The sequence below is a fragment of the Phalacrocorax carbo genome, chromosome 3 (assembly GCF_963921805.1).
Source record: "Phalacrocorax carbo chromosome 3, bPhaCar2.1, whole genome shotgun sequence".
Classification (NCBI taxonomy): Eukaryota; Metazoa; Chordata; class Aves; order Suliformes; family Phalacrocoracidae; genus Phalacrocorax; species Phalacrocorax carbo.
This window is the reverse complement of record NC_087515.1, coordinates 96654413-96674735: the sequence shown is the minus strand read 5'-3', so window position 1 is coordinate 96674735 and position 20323 is coordinate 96654413. Positions and strand designations below refer to the sequence as shown.

Genomic DNA, 20323 nt, shown 5'->3' with positions numbered 1-20323 from the left:
GTGGTACCTCGCAGGCGCACCCACCCGGCACCCACTGCCCCGCGGTCAGCCCGCCTCTGCCCGCGCCACGTCAGGGTCGGCTACAGCTACTGTGGGGGAGAAAAGGGCCGAAAACCCTCCAGTGGTTTTCCCTCCAGGGTGGGTGCCATGGCACGACAGAGAGCAGCCTTCAGTCCTTCTTCACCCGCACCCTTTCCCCGAGCACAGAGCGCCGTCCCTCACACTTACCTCGATTACCGTCTGGCTTATCTGCGGGGGAGAAAAACAGAGTCAAAGTCAGAATAAACTTACTTCAGCCAGGCAGAGGCAAAGGCAAAGGACCTGCAGGAAAAGCCCCAGAGGCGGGAGGCCGCGCCGAGCCCGGGCCATGGCGGTGGAGGGAGCGGCCTGGGGCTGCTGGGGCGGGCGGCCGAGGGTGAGACCCGCTGCAGCCCCTCAGGGCTGCCGGCGAGCGCCGTGGGGGGGGTCGCGGGGATTGGAGGAAAGCTGGCGGCTGGGAAGGGGAGGACTGAAAGCCGGCGGTGCCTTAACCCTTTGCCCTGCTGCTGTCGCTTCGGGCACCGACCCCTGCCTCCCCTCCCTGCCTCCTCCCGAGACCCCCGTCGGGGGTTTCCCGCCGCCAGGCTCCTCGGTAGGGCGGCAGCTGCGGGGGGTGGCTGGGAAGATCCCTCCCGTCTGCAAGGCACAGCTTTCAGAAGTCTCCCACCCGAGCAGCGGGCGAAGGGAGGGGGCGTGGGGGGAGAAAGTAAGTCACGGAAGGGTTAAAATGAGGCTGCTGCTCGGGGGGGTTGGATTTCTAAGGCACCAAATTCCAGGCAGATACGGTAAAAACGGGCATCTCGGGCCAGAAAGGGGGTGAAAAAATGCAGGTCCTGTGGGCTGCAGCGGGCAGGGCCTCGGTGGCAGCCTGGCGAGGGGCAGGGGCAGGGGCAGGGGCAGGGGCGGGCAGGCAGGGCGCTCACCCGGGCCGGCAGCTCACCGCAGCCTTCGCGCTGGGGTCGCAGGGGGTCGCAGTGAATCACCATCCACTGGATTTCGAACTGGCAAAGGAAACAAAGATCACGTTAATTCGGATCAGAGGGGGGTCACATTGGTGACGAGGGTGTAATAAGAGGAACACTGGTCAGCTAACGGCGTGTTTTATAAAGGTCGGTATTTAATGATAATAACTACGGGTGTATCGGAGATGCCACGGTTCAGCACTGCACATGGGGAGGGTCCGACCGCGTCCAGAGCAGAGCTCCACACTGTTCTCCCCCACCCCTAACTCTGGGGGTCTTTTAAAGAGGGGTCATAAACCTGCCGAGGGATTTAAAGAGAAGGTGAGATTCATCATGCCTCATTTTTTTCACATGGTCTTTATAAGCGCAGGCATTTTTCCTCATGCCATGTTGTAATTTTATTAGACACACAAAAATATTTAAGTGGATAGTTGTGCCCATGAAGAATGGTAGGTCTGAGGACAGAATCATGGTTTAAGCATGAGAAGTTCAGAAAGCAGGCACACTGACAACAGTCTGCAACTGGGTAATACACATCTGTGAAATTTCACATCTTCTTTGAACATTTGTATTTGGCACTGGAAAATGACACAGGATGAAGACAAACCTCTTCTCAGAAACTGCAACCAAGACTCACTTGATGTGATAGATTAAAAAACATACCCTCTGCTGAAAGTTACTGAATAGCTCAAACATACAGCTTCAGTGGTATATTTGTTGATACCATCATCACATGCAATTTTAAGTACCAGAAGCATATTAAGTTGTGCATATTTATTGTACCTAGGTTTTAAAGTCTTGGGTTGATTTCCCTTCCCATCACACACCGTATCAGCTTGGCTTATGAACCGCTAATGAGTGGTTTATCCAGAGATTTCTCAGTTTTATGATAAAATTCAAAGGCTTCTATTCCGTTTTTCTCGTTATGGATGGCTGTGGAGTTGGAGGGGAAGAGAGTTTTGGGGGTTTTTTTCTTGTTATGGCATAGAGCCCCAGTATGGAAAAGACTCGAACTAGTTTTTTCTGAGAAGCTGGAAATAAAAGTGAGTGTCTGGGGGCTTTCACTTATTTCTTTGCTTCTCTGAGTCTTTCTTGTTCTATTGAGCTAAAGTAGCTCCCCACCATCCCTCCCACAAAATAATATCTCGGTGCTTCCTGGCTGCCTTCTGTGCTCCCTCTGGGATATCTCATTGCTTTCTTCAATCCCAGTCTGTAACTGATGCAGAAGGCAGACTGTCTGATTCTGAGATGCTTTCCTCTCCCGCTACCATCCTTACATCGACTTAGTTGCATACTGACTGCTAGAGCTAATAAATGCTTTGATAAATGTTTTGAGTCCGAAGCCCTTCAAGATCTCTGCAAGACACCCACGTACCCAAAAGCTGCTTTTTTCTTTTTTGCTTTCACCTCATTTCAGCATTGCCAGTCCTGAAATCCTCACTATCACATCTCTAGTGTTGTGTTTACTTTGCAGTCATCAGTTTCCAGAGTGCTGAGACTAGAGCACAAAAGAGGCAGTACCCTCGTTTCTTTTACCTGTTATCTGACACCACTATCTGTGAGTCAATTCTCTACCCCCTTTATCCAATTCTCCTTTTAAAACCTTTCCTAGTCCTTGACAACAGACAACTGAATGTCATAATATACATATAAAAGAACTGAATGTATACGGCAATTTAATAATACAAGGCAGCAATGCAATAATAAAAATAAGAGGGTATCTGGAATCTGAAAATGAGTATTTATAAAAAGGGATCAAATGATACCTATATGATAATTTATTTCATACCATACAACTAGATTCTGAGTCCTGACTCTCTACATTATTTACCTGTGAAGCTCACTTGCAGAGGGAAAGAGGTCCATAACTGGCTCTAAAGCAGTTTATAACCTGATGCTATAAATATATTTCTGATTTAAATTAAGATAGACATGGTTTTAAGTGACAGAATTTCTACTTTTTCAGTTGGTCTGTTTAATATTAAATTGAAATGATATTAAATAATACTAAAATTGAGAAGTCATTCATTCAGTAGTTAGGAAATACCATTACTAAGGTTGCCTGTACAAATTTAATCTGTATGTAATCTGAAATTGTGTGATTCCGCAACTCGTTCCTTAGAACGCTTCCCTCATTCACAAGACTGAATGACCAAGGCCGCGGAAATGGTTCCCCTCTGCATTAAGTTCGGAAGTAAATGAAGCAAAAGGTGGTAAAAAAAAAGGATGGCTTTGTGGAAAAGGCAGGCAGATGCCACTGAATGAGCCTGCTTTTGCTTCATAATTCTTACGTAGTGCTGACAAATTATTTAAATCAAAATAGCCACATCAGAGAGCATGCTGCATGGGGCGGGAGGAGGGAACTGGATGCCTGAAATGAAGTATCTGGGTACAGGTTATGCAAAACGGCTGATCAGTAACAACTGTAACTGAAATCAAGAGTCTTGAGCTGTGCTTTCAGCTTGTAACATGGTACAAAATCTCCAAACACCGAAAAAATTACTTACCACCAGCAGCCAGTATCTGCAACAGCACATTCTAGGTTTTTTATGTAGATCATAATTGTCCATATTTTGTCTTCTTTGTGTGCGTGTGAGTGGGTGCCTAGTTTTTGGCTTCTGTACTAAGGTGAGGAAGATTTGAGATAATGAAATGCTTTACTGGGTTGTGTTAGACTTTGATGTGTGACTGTCCAAGCGCCAATATCTGTGTCTTAAGAGAATGCTACTAACAAATGCATATACATTTTTGAAGTTTGAACCCAGTTTTTCGATATTGAACATAATCAATATTAAAATAGAAATAAATGTATTAATATAAAATGTGATTGCTTGCTGCAGCGGGAACTTGACTTGCTGAGCCAAGAAATCCTTTTAGTGTCTCATATGTTTTCTTCCAACGCTCTTGAATGGCCAAAGAGAAAACCAATCACTTTGTTTTGTTCAAGATGGGATTTGAGTGGTGAGCATTAAGGCCTGGTACTCTCATAAATGTGGACACACAAAAAAAAGTCTGAATAATGAGGCAGGCATCCTATGCAGAAAAAATACCTAGCATTATTTACAAAACACTGTACCATAACAAGAATGTAAAATAAGTTGAAACATTTTAAACGTGAAGCTTTAATTTGGCATTTCGTAGTTCACAGTTACTTACTTTCCTTGTATCTTTTTTTAAAAGTCTTAGAACAGTACAGCAAAGTCTGGTATTATTTGACCTTCCATAGCAAGGGTTCAGCCTTCTAAATGTGAGATTTCACAGAATGAAAAAAACCTGAGCCGTGACTTTTTACAATTCACACACAAAATCTGTTCTATGGTGTAAATTAATCCCTGTTCAGCAGATATTGATAAGCAGCTTCCTCTGAGAAGTTACAAGTCATGCAGCTGCCCTGAACTACTTAACAGCATTAAATGTCATTTAAATAATGAGGAAAGATCACTTCTAGCAAAGTGTTTAGTGTCTATTATGAGAAAATCAGGGTGATGCCCCTGAAATCACAGAAACAAAGGCAATTTATATCATCTCACAGCACTTAATCTTTGAGCTGGAAGAAATGAATGCCCTTTCTACAACAAATACATGATTTAGAGAGTAAGTTCCTTTTTGGCTTTGAAATGATGATATATCTTGTATTGCTTAGAGTTTATATAGTGTATTATTTGAATTACTTTTAGATAAAAAGAACTATTTTCTTTTTTATCTTAAAAAAAAGATAAAATGCAGCTGTAAACCTGTATAAAAATTTGCCCTCCATAAAACATTCCAGAAATCGTGGAATAAATCTTTGTAAAGGCTCAAAGGCAAGCTGTAGTTTCTAACAGAACTCCATCTGTTACTCTCCTAGGCAATCATAGTAACAACAGGCAGTAAAGAATCTCTTTTGAAATTACATGTATTACAGTGCACCTATAAGAAGTTGACCTATTCTGCAAGATAAATAGAGCACTCACAGACTGCAAAAAAAGAAGACTAGGAAACGCACAATTTATGTCCTTTAAAAATTATACTACTGGAAGTAATATACTTTAACAATGCCTGGAAATAAATAAGAAATTGTACCTGGGACATATTAAATAAACAATACTGGGGAGATGTTTAAACTGAGTATAGTCAAGCAAATTAAAGGATATCCCCAAACATAGATTTATTTACTCAGTTTAAAGAGAAACTAAATGCACAGGCTAAACCAGAAACTCGTGCAATATAAAAAGCCTTTTAAAAATTACTAGTCCATCAGATTTTGTAATTTCTTTGTCATACTTTCAGAGAATATGGTCTTCCTAAATCTACATTTTTATAATATCAGGTTGGACCAATACCATTGTCAGTTTTGCCTTCATGGCACAGGCCATGCAATTCAATCTAGTGAGTCCTATGTCACACACACAGTTCCGTCTGAATTAAAGTGTATTTTTAGACATCCAAACTCTCTTTAAAAATGTGATGCTTACCTTATTCCTTGCCTGATAATTTATTCCAGCACTTCATTACTCCTTTTGTCAAAAAAGGTGCGTCATATTCCTGTTTTAAGGCCTACCTTCTGCAAAGATTTGATTTTTTTCATAAAATATCCTAAATATGGCTGAATCTTCCCAGAAACATGCTAAAGGTATGAACAAGTATTTTGCACGATAAGTGGTGAATTGTAAAAATTACTTAATTCCCTTTTGTCCTGTCATCCTTGAAGAAGGGTGTCCTATACTTAACGTAACTTTACACTAGTGCCTAATGATGTACGTGCATAAACACAGAGGAGGAAGAACTTAATGCTAGACACTCTTCCCCTACCAGATGCCTGAAGAGCCTAGAGTAACCAGTGTTCCTCATTTGTATACCTTGCTGAAAAAAGCAAATCTTTACAAAACATGGGCTGGAGAGGAAGTGGGATAAAATTCCAGATTTCCTCTGCTGCTTTTCATGTCTTCTTTAATCCTAACCAAAGGCCAGCAAGAGCACCAACATGGAATGGGGAGAAGTCCAAGTTCTTGCCAAGGTGACCTTATACCACATCTCTCTCCATTTTTAATCATTACTTCAACAGGCATCAGGAACCATCCTCATTTTTAAGTGTATGACTCTGTCTAACTTGAGGGCACAGTTTACTGTAGCAATGTATACTCAGTGTTGTAATACTATTACATTCATACCTATAGCTCTCTTTGCATTTAATCTAAATATCTTTCCAAAGAAGACTACAACCAGGGTAGAAATTTTTTCATCCTAGTAACATGCATAGAATATGTTTTTCATCATCCCATCCATCCATTCATCCACCAGTATCCCTCAGACCTGTTAGCAAAGCTAAGATACATATGCAGCTAATCGTTACACTATCAGCTCTAGCTGATTACTTTTGAATGACGTTTTCAAAGACTAACTTTTGTTTTCAACAGAATTAATATAACTTTTTAGCTATTCATATTTTCTAACCCACATCTATAGCAACATACTAGAGAGCCCCTTTCAGGCATGTGGGACAGCCTTCTGTCACCCTTTTTCAAGTAAAATGGATTTCTATACAGTGCAATATAGTAACCTATACAAACAGAAGTGATGAAGCATGAGATGATGTTTTTGTTGCAACATTTCCCCTTTAAAGTTTATACAATACTGGTTATCCTGTGGCCACATTTTTTTGCAAGCATGAAATATAGTTAAAAGATTATATCTCAGTTCACTTTTTATTTCAAAGTTGATGCAAAACTTCAGTGTAGGGATGTGGAAAATGGTTACAATATCTAAAGTATCTGATTCTCTTTTGCCATTCAACTCATTTTGAAATGAGTACCCATATATATACATATATATACATATATATGGGTATCTTACCATTCATATGTTCCTAACACACTTAAAGAGGGTCCTTGGAAAAGGAACAGCATAATATATGGAACTTTGCAATGTTTTATGCAATTTTTTCAATTGTGATTTGAAACTATTTCCTTTTAATCTACAAAGTGAGTTCAGAAATATCCTTCCCAAAGTCTTAAATGTCATTTAGTGCCACTGTGGGACAAAATTGTTACATTATTCGGCATAAAGTGCAGTATAACTCATTAGCTGAAAAAACACTAGCTGAGAAAACACTTTCATGGATGTCTGAAAGGCAAAATGCAGATGTGACAGCTACAATTTTTTTTTCCAACAGAAACTACAGGTATGTCACTTTGTATATGTTCTATATTAATTGCTTGTCTCAGAAACTAAATCAGATAATCAAATATGAAAATCCCTGAGGTTTTTCATATTCAATTTTCTTTGTCGAAGGGCACAAAAGCATTCAATACTTACCATATGTCAGCCCCCAATGTTATTTTCTCCATCAAAACAACTCTCCTTGCAATGTAGTAGCATGAAGAGGATATTTTCAACATTAAATCCACTAACAGGATATAGAGTAAGCATTTCACTGCCTACTCTGGCTACACAGAATAAAGGAGCACACCACAGTATGTTTAGGTGTCTATTACAATGCACAGGAGAAGTTAGATATTTAACAAGGGGATTCACAGCAGCTGTGGTATGGGGGTGGGATGTCCTGAGCTGGGCAGGACAAGGTATGGTGGAGATGGGTGGGCTTTGTCTCAGCTCTGCTGGGCCCTTCGCTTGTGTTGGATCTAGTCTCTGATGCTACACATACCCCTCATAAGATTCATAAACAAGAACCTTCTTTAAGAGTTCACTGTCTACTCCAGGTCAGTCTTTTTCAAAAACCTCAATCTAATTAAAGACAAAAGTGACTGTTAACACGATCATACCCAGTAGCACAATGATTAGAACAGTATCCTGAGGTATAAGGTACCCATGATAATCTCTGATTTAGTGCTGAGATTTAAATGTGGATCTCATTTCCTGTGTGAGCATCAGAGTAGATCAAAAAGGACCTCCATCAATCTCCCTTACAGGAGATATTCCCTTTGTATTAATGATTTAAAATATTTATTCTGCCAGACACACATTTAATTATGTCTAACTGATGGCCAGTGCACACATATGAGAGGGGTCCCAGTTCTTGCTCAGTGAGAGTTTTGCTCTTTTTGGTGTGAGGCGCAGCCCACAAATCCATGTCCTGAGACTTCCTTCCAGATCAAGCTCCACACATGTGATAAGCAGAGGAACACCCAACTGATACATCCAGACAGTGCAGAATCCAGTCACAGAAGCGTGGATGTCTGAGAAATTTCACTATTGTGACTTAGACATAACCTGGGTCATCCCTTACCTTACGTAGTGTATGTACATATGTGCAAAATTTAAAAAGCAAATCCAGTACTTACCTGCCAAGAAGCTGTTATTTTCTGTGATTTATCCTTCCAGAAAACATTTGAAGATGCATTCCACAAAAAAATATTAAGTGTAAAGATCCAATAAAACACTTTTTGCAGTAATAAAAGATTTTGGAACTTACCGGAACTGAAATTTCAGGATTATTTTTAAGTTTTCCAAGCACAGCAAAGCCATCAATGCTGATCTTCCCTTTTGGTTTTATGTTTAAGGATTCTATTTTAATACAGTCAATAAAAAGTGTGACACTGTTTGCTTCCACACTTATCATAAGCTTGTGCCATTGGGAGTCAAACAAGAAAGGCAAATGCAAAAATGATGCAGTATAGAGACTTCCATCCACTCCTTTATAAGAAAACTCAACACTTTTCATTTGGCCATTAAGATGTACTCCAACTTGTTCTTTTCCTGAAGAATCCTGAATCTTCCAAATAGTCCAGTATTTCTGAAGTGTGGCCCCAGTCATCCGAAAAGTAGTTAGAAAGGAATATTCGTCGGGCAATCCATTGGAATATATGGCGCTGTGTAGGATCAAAATACAGTACATTTGTTGTGTATTTTTTTCTGAAAAGCTCCAGATATCACCACAGAGTAATGAGAAACAGTTACTCAGTGGAACCATATTTCAACCATGCCTTTATCAGTGCTCTTCTGCATGCAGAGTCCTGAAACAGGATGTCCTTTTGAGTCATTAGTGTTGCTAATGGCAAAAGGTCCTGGTTCAGAAATGTGGGTTCTTCCAATGTTGTACAATATTTATGATAACCCTTTCTAAGTGTAATTAACTGGAACTTCCTGTGTTTCAATTTGTGCCCGTTGCCCTTTGTCCTGTAAAGGGGCAATGGGGTAACAACAGACTCGTACTTCACATTTAGAAAGAATACCTTAAAATCGGGTATTTCCTACTATTTCCTACTATTTCCTACTATTAGATTTACAAAATCATTCAATATAGTGTGGCTTTATAATTGACCAGGTGGATAGTGCAGATTTGCTTTGGTTTGGAAGTCATAAGAATGTCTTTTGCTGATGCATTTCCTTGTTCAGACTGACAATAACCATTTTGTTAATGTATTAGCTATCACTTCAGCAGAAATCATTCAACAAATCATTCGTTGACAAATATATGCTTAGTAAGAACCCAAGGTAATAATTTATCCTGTCCTGTGACATTCAACCACAAGACTACAAGTAGCAGGGAAAAGATTTGCCACATATAAAATATTTCTCTTTTTTTGCAATTCCTATAATCTGAGATTTAGAAACACAAACAAGTACTACTGGCTGTGTCACTGTGCAAAACAGTAATGCCAATTTTATATCAAATGTGTCAGTGAATCCAGTAGAATATTTAAGAAATATGCCTTTTCGTATTCTGTGGATTGTAAAATTGTAGTGTCATATTCCTATTGACATCAATACATTATTTGCCATCTATCCACATTTACAAATAAGTTGTATTTGAATAAATTTCTTAAGTATGGAGGCATGCAAAGCTATTTTGTCACCAGCTTTCATTAGAATAAATTCTCAGGCAAGTAGGCATTTTGAACAGAGATTACTTCTGAGTGGCAGAGCAATCTTATCTCAGCAGCAATTTAGCCAGTATTAGTGAACCTCAGGCTTTAGGTTAAGGGGGAAAAAACCCAAAAAAACTGGAATAAATTATTTCTTATTCTGTATGCCTGATGACTACTGATTTAGTAAGAAAGTACTTCCAAACAAAGTCTCTACAGTTTGTAGTTTGGTGCTAAAGTGTCCAAAGCTGTAGTGCAATCATGTTCCAGCAGGCGACGGCACAGCCTCAGCAAGATTTCAGTAAGGACCAGGGCAAGCCTGGCAGCAGCAGCAGCTTCAACTTATTATTAAACTACCCGAATAGCTGGTGTTTCTCTTCTTTCCGCATGAGCCTTTACATACACCTGAAAGCTGGTGTATGAGGAAGGGGAATGTTTAGCTGGAAGATTATCTCATTACACAAAGTGTGGAGATACACAAAGGTGGGAGCAGGGGTTCCTTGCCATTATCTTTAAACTGGCTGCGGTTTGCTATGACTTGTGTCTCTGCTGACTGCAGATGTGGTAACCTGTCCCAGCTGTCTTTGCCTGATAGGATTTTATCTAACTTGTTGTGTTCTCTTATCGTTTCAGTTTGTATACTGCCATCTTAAATGCAAATGTCAATGCGTGGACATTGTACCTTTCCTCCTGTTCTGAGCCCCTTCCAGTGTATGCTACTGTCCCCTATCCTTTTGTTAGGCTTCTAGGTTACACAATATATTTATATATTCTTTCCTACTCTGGGAACATGCTCCCTCTTCCTATACAGATATGCATTAGTCTCTTGCTAAGCTCCTTACCCAGTTCAGCACATCTTCTATGGGCCTCTGTGTCATTCTTCCATAATATCTCTTAAAGAAGTATTTCAATGTCCTCTGCTGCTAAAACCTTAGCTCATCTGAGTCATTTATCCCTTCATTTGTTGAATCCCACTGTTTGTTCTTGCACAAGAGCTGGTTTTACTACTACCCTACCGAAGGTGATATTGGTAAGTAACTTTTTAACTAGCCTCCATGTGACATTCCACTTTCTCTCTATCAAGTTCAGTGACTCCAGGGGAACTGATATGCCGAGCTGTGCACCCAAAGGAGGCATTGCTAATCCCAGATCCTCTGAGGAGAGGTTTTCATTCTTTCTCTGCACTGTTTCGCTGTCATGGTGATACTGGTTAAAATATCACACACATTCTCAGCCCACTTCAGCTGACATAATTATACTGGGGGGGGAAAAAAACCCAACCAAACAAAAAACTAGTAAGGAAACATCGTTACGCTTTTCAATTAGAAGACTGTTTATACCAGATTGGCAAAAGGGTTCTTTGCACCACATTTAGCTATAGTGTTAGTCCTTTACAAGCCATTATATGGGTCCTCCTTCTTTTTCAGAAATTAAAATAGAAAAGAAATACGTTAACATTTTCAAGTGATATACAAAGAAGAGAAATTGTGTAAGAGCTTCTGATATTGGTAAGAGAAAACTAAATTATAAGAAATATATATAGAACAGTAAAGATAAAAAGTCAGTGCACAAACATATTTATATTTTAAACAACTTTTAATAACCAGTTAGAAGATCTGCTGCCTTTAGACTAGAGACTCTGTATCAGTAACGTGACTCAACATAATGAAGCACAGCATGACCCATCGCCAGAAAGGTACTCTGCAGGGGAGTGTTGCTGTGTAACATTTATACCTACAATTCTACAAGTAAAGCCGAGACAGATTCTCATCTTAGTTGCTCCAACAGTAACAAAAAGCAATTCCATTGGCTTTAGTGGTATCAGTGTATTTCAGTGCACAGTTTTTTCCAAAGCCTGTGATCTTTACAGAGGCAAAAACCTTACTGAAGTCAGCAGCTTAAAATGCTAAATATTTGGAAACTAGGGCAAATTTCTAATGATATTTAAATAAACAATTGTAAAGAAGTTATTCCTCCATCTCACTGCAAAGTGAAGAGTGCTGGATTCTGTAATCTTTCTGAACAGCTGACAACTATATAATCATTTAAATTACTTATGTCAATTATTTTTAACATACATGTTTCCAGTTCCACTAATTTATGGAAGGTAATCAAGCAATTTTACATTTAGAATCAGGCAGATGAGCAAAGGAAGAATTAACATGCAACATTATTTCAAGCACACAGGCCAAATTCGGTTCTGATCCATTTCCTACCCACTTAAAATTGCCAGGGATATAAGCTATCAGATCATTTTTTTATTCCTTTTTGTATCCTAAGTTTGTAAGTTAGCAGTCTAGTCCTGCTTTCCTTGTGTACTCAGACTATTACTAACTGTTTTATGTGTGAAATGAGTGCGAGGTCAGATATTTTACCAGATATTTGGGTCCTTGCTTGATTTTTTAAATACAACTGGGGGGATGGGGTGTGAAACATTTGTAATTCATCTAAGGGAACTTCTGAAACACTACGGTTTTCTTTTAATCTTTTTCATAAATACCTAAGAGTCTTAATGCCATAGCTTGAGTGCTTACCAGGAAGATTTCTTTAAGATTTCAAGGCTAAGTCCTACCAAGACACCAATATAATCAAGATAAGTCATCTGGCTGTGCTAGAGAGGCCATGAATAGTTCCATTGACTTTGGGATTCATCAAGAGCAGCAAGTATTTTAAAAGGTTGACTACGAATTGATTTGACTACTACAAAATAACTGCTTATTTTCTTAAACCCATTTATTTAAGAGTTAATTTCTTAGCTGGGCTCCATTGGCCACTGAGATAACTTACTCCTTACTAAATGAAGATTTTAGAAATGTTAGTACAATCCACTACAGACAGCTGTTGAATTCCTCTGGCCAACCTCATGATAATGCAGTATCATGTACCCAGAGGTGGGGGTTCCTTTGCTCAAGCTGGAGACACTTGTGTCTGCACCTCCTGAAGCTGCCTAGAATCACTGCTGACCAGGCAGGCACTATCTGGGAGCCATCAAATAAGCAATACCAATAAAATCTAGCTAAGCATTTTTAATAGCAACTGTCTTAAGTCATTAGCTGGAAGTCATTTGCTAGGACTCATTATCCTCAGCTGGTCTCTATTCTTCAGAAACATCCAGTTCTAAGCTAATTATTTCTCTTGTGAGCTGATTAGCTTCTTAGCTATATTTTGTCATCATCAATATCAATGGAGCAGTGTTATGTAAGATATCTTGTAATGCAAAAGGAAAAGCACCTGAAGAACTTTGGTGGCTGAATGTAGAAACACCAGACCTTCAGACGTAAGCATTTGAAAAGCATTACTTCACAGAGAAGCAATATTCCCAAAGGAAAAATCAGGAAATCAGCATATGAAATTCTCTGGATGTTCCAAGCTTATTAATAAAGTTTTATAAACTTCCAATTCTCAATTTACCATATTGTGTTTCTCACGTCATCTGCTGAAGTGTTCTGCTGTGGATGACTACCCCAAATATAAACAGCAGCTTACATTTTTACATTGCTCTGCTTTCTTCTGAGATAAGGATGCAGGCAAACATTTCTAGAAGGCTACCTTCATGCTACTAAATTCAATATGCTCCGGACTGTTCTCTGAAAAAGTTTAACCCTGCTTACTTCCAAAATATGATGACTATGTGCAAGCTGCTTATTGGGAACAGTCCATGGCCTATGCTAGCTGCCAAGCTGTACCCAAGGATTGTTTAAAGAGTGCTAATTAGTCTGGACCCAAACTATGCAAAGGTCTTGTAAAATATTTTAACCGTATAGATGATCAAGTATGAATGCCTTGGAATGTTCATTGGCATTATTTGGTGAAGGGTTTGGAGGGGAAGCCATATGAGGAGTGGCTAAAGTCACTTAGTTTGTTCAGCCTGGAGGAGACTGAGAGGAGACCTCATCATGGTCTGCAGCTTCCTCACAAGGGGAGGAGGAGGGGCAGGAGCTGATCTCTTGTCTCTGGTGACCAGTGACAGGACCTGTGGAAACGGCAGGAAGATGTGCCAGGGGAGGTTTATGCTGGATATTAGGAAAAGGTTCTTCCTCCAGAGGATGGTGGAGCGCTAGAACAGGCTCCCCAGGGAGGCAGTCATGGCGCCAAGCCTGACGATATTCAAAAAGCATTTGGACAACGCCCTCAGACACCACTGTGTGAACTTCAGTGTTGTCCTGTGCAGGGACAGGAGTTGGACATGATGATTCTTGTGGGTCCCTTCCAACTCAGGACGTTCTATGATTCTATGGTTCTATGATGATTAATTTATCCATGTGGACACAGGGGCCTTGTGATGTGACAGCTGCATTTATGAAGTCAAAGAATTAAGATTTTATCCAGTACATAAATACAGCTAGCCCTTTTCCCCAATAAAAACATTATGAGGAACATATTCCTTTGTGCTAATACATTTTTTTAAAGCTTGCAATTAAAAATAAACACATTATTATCCAAATTACCAGTATTAATTTTGTACTTACTAACTGGTTGACACCTACAACAGGTACATAGATTAAACTGAAAAATGACAGGGTCAGTGTGTCAGAGCCAATGGTATGAGTCATGGCAGTTTCGCAGGTTCTTATTACACAAAGAACACTCTTGATTCTTCAGCTGATTTTATGCTGCAAGCAGCAATGGCCAATGGGAATTCATGTGGATAATGGGAGAAGCTTAAGTCAAGACTTGTGTGCAATCATTTCTGTTCATTCTGGGATATACTTCTGGACCTTGGCAGGCATGCTAAGCAGCAAAAAGACCAAGCTACAATTTAGTAGTGTTTTAAGGAAGCTATGTAAGCTTTTCAAGGCATAAGCTATTGCTACAGCAAAGACTGAATAAATACGCTGAGCCATGCCCGTCTAACTGAGCTCTCATTCCCATGCCATAGCCACTGTAACATGGGCTTGTCTGTGTTAGTACAGTGATCAAATTATTTTACTATTCCTGATAAATACCGACTGAACAGTGACAGTCAGGCAAGCCCTCTGCACTGATACTATAACTGGCTTGTTTCCATTAATATGTGTGCACCCATCTCCCCATCCCCTCCTCAAAAGCCTTGGATGACTTATGCCAGGGAACGGGCTTACTTAGGGTGACCCCTCCCTATTTCATATGGCAAGAGACAACAATGTCCATGGCTGGCAGGTTACCTGGTACTAATAGGGCTGCCCATTAACAAAAGTATGAGAGGAGATCTCTGCAGCGGGGCAGGCGTGGAGCCTGCTGTTGCCTGATATGTTTATCGATGGTCCCTCCCCAGTGCTCCTATAGCACTCGTACCTACGTGAAAACAGCGCCGTGTAGTTTTTCCAGCCTCACTCTGGTTTTGCCTCCCCCGGCTCCTGGCGAAGCAGGAGCCCACAGCGACGGAGGCACGAACCGGAGGATTGTACCCTCTGTGTGCCGCCCGCGACGCCTTCGGCGGCCCCCGCGGCTCCCCCGGCCCCCGCGGCCCGGCGGCCGCGCAGCGTTTCAGCACCGCGGGCACGGACAGCTCCGGGGCGGGGGCTCCGCGGGCCGGGGGCGGGCGGGGGCTCTTCCCTCCCCTCCCCTCTCCTCTCCCCCTTCCTTTTCCTTCCTTCCCCTTCCCTCCCCTCCTCTGCCTTCCCCTTCCCTCCCCTCCGCTGCCTGCAGCCGCGAGATGCAGCTCCTGCCCGCTGGTACACCGGGAAATATTGACATTATCCTTAAAAACTCCACTCCCTTCCACAGGATAGCGGGGGCGGCCGGAGGGGAATGCAGCAGGAGTTCAGAGTTGCTGCAGTGCCTGGGTCTGAGAAAGCCAGAGCTATGCCCATGCCATTAAAGATGCTCAGCCTTGCTTTAGGTGCTCTGTATAACTGGCCAACTACTGTGATGCTTCTCAGGCATTTCATCATCCCAGATTCATACCAGTAAAACCCACCTACCATGCCACATTATAAGGATTATGTGGATAGTTCTGTTTTGGTGTTGTTGTTTTTTTTTTTAATATCAGAAATGGCCTACGGTGTGCCTCTCCTGTGCTGTCAGCCTCACCTGCTCACTGCCAACTTCACTCCTCCTGAGTCAGCTTACTGAGAGAGGCACACTCTAAAATAACACCGGACCAGAGCAGCAAGGTCCAGCTCAGTGACAGAGGAGCAGCACACTGATGCACTAAGGGCACTGTCAGGACCCATTCCCTTGGACAAGGCACCTCAAGTGTGGGTAACTTTTTAGTTTGAGCCAGGGCCAGATTTGTGGCTACCATGAGGTAGCATTGCAGTGTAACAGCACAGCGTTGACTGGAAGTACCAGTCAGTGTCTTCAATGTAGTAAACTCATGGTACTACAGCACCATACCCAGCCAACAAGCCCAGTGGCAGTAGTCAGCTCAGATGCTATGGTGTATTAATGCAGCTGGTATAGGCTTGACCAGGGATAACTTGTGTATAGTGAGCGTATATGTCACTAGAGCAATAAGTCTAAACTTTCTTAAAAACAAAAATATTACACTTTTGATAGCTCAGACTGTTTCTGAGCTAAGAAGCATGAGCAGAAAATCTGAGAATCTCCAACTTCTATTGAAACAAAGATCCCATTTACTGATTGTGGTTTATGCACTAGCAGCCTTGATTTTGAATGGAAGGCAGTCAGAAGTCCAGTGTAACCAACCTCCAGCCACTGTACATGAGCTTAACCTGGTGGCTACAAAGGCAGAAGCCAGGGAGGAAGCTGTCAGTGATAGCCGGAGTACGACAGAAACATTTTGCACTCCAATTATTCCTAGCTGAAACAGTAGTCCAACTAGAGGTCTTGCCAGTTAATTGCTAACTAAAGGCTTTCTTAATTACATAAGGTGGTGGACCAGAATCCAGACCTGCCTAAGTTTGGCAGACATCTCTACCCTGCTGTACTGTCTCTATTCCTTCATCGGCAGCAAGTCTGGCCTGTAAAGCACCAACACAAGTAGACTCCTAAATCCTGTTGCAACTTGCCTTTGACATGCTAAATAATAGTTTTCATGTTTTATAGATTAAGTGACCATAAATCAGCCAGGAACATGCATGTACCAATTATCCAAAAAGCAAAAAAAATAAAAACAAACAAACAAAAAAAACCAACCAAAACCCTTACCATACAATCTATCGGCTTTTATCCTACCTTGTCTCTGCAGTCCTTGCCTGATCAGAAAGGTCATGTGTCAATGTTTTGAGAAAACTTTCCTCACTCTCCTCCTATTATCTTTTCTTTGTCTCCCTACCCCTTTTCAAGTCACCAACAACTTTTGCCTTGACTTCCTAGAGGTGAATCCCTTTCTACTGGCAAATCTTGAGGCACCCTGAGCAATATCATTGGTAGAGGAAAGTGGAAGTCCCTGAAATTGCTGTTACAGCATCAGTCTGGTCTGGTGGTGGCAACGAAGAAAAAGCTGAACTCCTCTTTCCCCTTCCAAAAGCTTTGCAAATGGGGTGATCTAGCTGGGAAGAGGATCTACGCCTTAAATTATAATATTGCAAAATATGTGCATTTGAAAGTCAAACAACAAAAGGCATTACCTTGTTGGGATCCTGAAGTCTACATTGGGTCCCAATTTATAAGCCACTTGGAGAGAAGTGGAGCCCACTACTCTCTGGATAATTCCTTGGGAAGCAGCTTTTTCTATTTGGAACTGAGAAATCAGGTCAAAGCCTACAAAACAACAAAAAAAAAACCCATGTCCAAATAACTTCCATTTTAATTTCATTAGAGAATTGTGAAGTCACAGAGCTGAATATAACTGGATAAATTTTCTTAACAGCAGCTTTTTCCTGAAAAAGTCAGGATGCTACTTGCCTGGTAAGTCATCTTGGCCAATTCTGATTGTTGGGCAGAGATCAGTTCTCTGACTGGCACCCAGAATGACTGGTAGTCCTGCAAAAAGGGGTGAACTTGTTAACTGTGTGCCTGTACATTGCCTCAGATCACCTTAAAAAATTAAGTGAAGCAACTCTAAGAATATTATTAATTAAATAGAGCTATAGATAATAATAATTATTAGATGTATAGAATAATGAATTTAAACTGTACTCAGTGAAGTCAAGCATCTAAGAAAATAATAATCTGTTTCTAGAGAGCTCCAAATTTAAAATTGTAACTTGACCGATTATTTAAATCTTTTTTTAAGCCTTTAAGTGAGAGTGTTATAATAATTCTTCTCTTGCAGAGCTATGGAGAAATAGTTGTAACACAAGAAGGCCTGCTGTGTAAGGAGTTTTTAGTTTGGAACTTTTAGCGGTTTAAGCAAACTTTGGAAAAAAAGCCAGTTACCTAAACCAACAGTCTCCCTAGTCCCAAGGAAACTTAAACAAACCTCATGCCAACTAGAAAGGCTGTTGAGAAACTGTTGGCATCTTTCCCATCCTCTCTGGTATTCCAGGTGTTCCCACCTTCCTGTGTGCCACATTTGATCAGAGAATGATCATTCAGAAATATAGGGTGGGAGCAAGCAGAACTTACAGACCTTTTTTTGTTGACCCAAACAAGAGTGTAGAATAAATTCATTTGAGAAAAACAAATTGTAAATCTAATTTTTCAGAATATTATCTGTCTGAAAGCCCTGTAATAAGCATGAAAACCTACCAGATTCCTCTAATTTAAGGAAGGAAGGAGGAAAAATAAACATTTTTTTGAAGAGTTTAAGAGTCATGTATAAGTCCAGTATCAAGTCAATCTGGAAAAATGTTAGTAGAGTCTGGTTGGGGAAGAATGAAGAGTGCAAGTTGAAAGGAGATGCATTTTTAACCTACAGAGAGCCTCTTGTGTGCTGCAACAGCTCAACCATAAATGTGGGTTTCCTTCTGACAACATGGACTTAAAGGGAACATTCAGGTTCATGTTACACCTTAGAAATGGCCTCATTCTATATTATTTGATGAGATATATGGCTGACATCCAGCCATTTACATTTTATGCCCAGCAAATAAAGTGGAATGAGTTTGTTGCCACAGGTAGCAGAAGAATATCTAATTAGAAGCACTGAAAGATGCAGGGAGGTTTGTGGTCTGTATCTACCACCTATCTTCAGATTTTAATCCTTACCTTAAAATTGTATCTAACAGTGAGCTTAAAATAGCACACACAGCTCTTGCTTTTTCTCCTCTTTCCCTTATACATACATCCATACACACACATAGACAGTTCTTCCTTTCTGTGATGGCTAACTAGAGAGGATTTTAATTTTGAATAAGCTCAGAATAATTATTTTGATAGTCAAAATTATGGAAAGATGAAATGCAGATAAAGTCTGTCTCCTTACTTGATTGGTGCTGGATGGTGGCTGAGATGAGAGACCACAGAAAACTACACACGTAAAAGAAAGCTGTAATTTTCCTGTAACAGAAAGAAAACTCCAGTATGAATGTATAGTTTCTGACAGATTCTGTTACTGACTTTCTCCTCAGAGCCGTCCATATTAAATGTATAAAAACCCAAGTTAAGGATTTACTAACAGACTTGACAAGACAATTTCTTTATATGAGAACTTTTTATCTTTGCCTTTTATTATAAACATGTCAATAAAGCTCTTTCTATTACCATTTCCTTCATATAATGCTGTCATAAAACCAGACAACAAAGGCGGCAGCTGGCAAGGACAGCTTTAACTGTTCTAATCTCTTACTTACAGATTTCTCTAAATCCCGCTTGTTCTCTTACCAGTTGCTTTTCATCTTCACTGCTGGCTTTCTTCACTTCTCTCATGTGAATACGTGGTGTCTATAGTCACACTCTCTGCTTCCCTGTCATTAGTCCTGTGGAAGAGAGCAGCAATAGGCGCAGACGGTTCCTCCTGCCCCACGCAGGACCCAGCAGGGAGGGAGGTGCAGGCTGCTGGGTCTGTTTTAATCTTGCAAAGGGAAGGAGGTGGAGGCTGGACAGACATCTGTGTCCTGGTGGGTTCCGAGGGCGGATCTCTGGAGCCAGTTGAATATAAAGAAGCCAAGAGAGCAAAGAAAAGGCTGCTGCTTGTGCCAGCAGCAGGGCAGGGAGATTAAGAATATGTGAGCTTAGCAGTGCCAGTCACTGAATGGGGGGGGTATGTCTGCTGTTCAGCCAGGCAGATGAAAGAATAATATGTATTGGGGGGTGAGGAAGCTGGTGGCTCTGACATGGTGTTAAGACGAAAAGCTTTGAGAACAAGAGAACCCCAGTCCAATAAAGAAGGCATTTCCATTATTTACTGATTTACTCATTGGGTGGCCCCAGGAGAAGCATAGCTGGTGATGTCCCAGTTGATTCTTCTGTATAAACCCCATTATTTAAAAGGATTTTCATTGCTTAAACTTGAACCTTTTCAAGGAAAACACATAGGCATTACTAAGCAGACTCCTGTTCTTCAGTTGTCACTGATAAAGTACTCGCTTCCCATAGACTATTACATATGTTTGGACACGCAGAGACATTTATTCATATTTGTTTGCATGGATGTAAAAAGAGCGTGAGAGTCTAAAATCTGTATGCAAGGAAGAGGTGAACAGCCAGAAGATCCCAATAGTAACCACAGCCAAAATTCATGTATGTATG

General features: G+C 40.9%; 1 protein-coding gene across 2 annotated transcripts in view; it reads right to left on the bottom strand.

The window, feature by feature from the left end:
- The window catches only part of COL9A1 (collagen type IX alpha 1 chain), a 72281-nt gene extending 52672 nt beyond the window's left edge, over positions 1–19609 (bottom strand). The window contains exons 1-7 of one of the 2 annotated variants that reach the window (XM_064447835.1): positions 19457–19609; positions 19059–19132; positions 17597–17674; positions 17320–17452; positions 8413–8809; positions 963–1040; positions 229–249 (exon numbers count right to left, since the gene is read on the bottom strand). In XM_064447835.1, coding sequence (XP_064303905.1) covers positions 229–249; positions 963–1040; positions 8413–8809; positions 17320–17452; positions 17597–17674; positions 19059–19132; positions 19457–19470 — 795 coding nt within the window. In that variant the 5' untranslated portion in view covers positions 19471–19609. Of the gene's footprint in view, positions 1–228; positions 250–291; positions 463–962; positions 1041–8412; positions 8810–17319; positions 17453–17596; positions 17675–19058; positions 19133–19456 lie in introns of those variants that run through there. The other variant, XM_064447836.1, reaches the window with a different exon arrangement.
- Between the last annotated feature and the right edge of the window lie 714 nt (positions 19610–20323).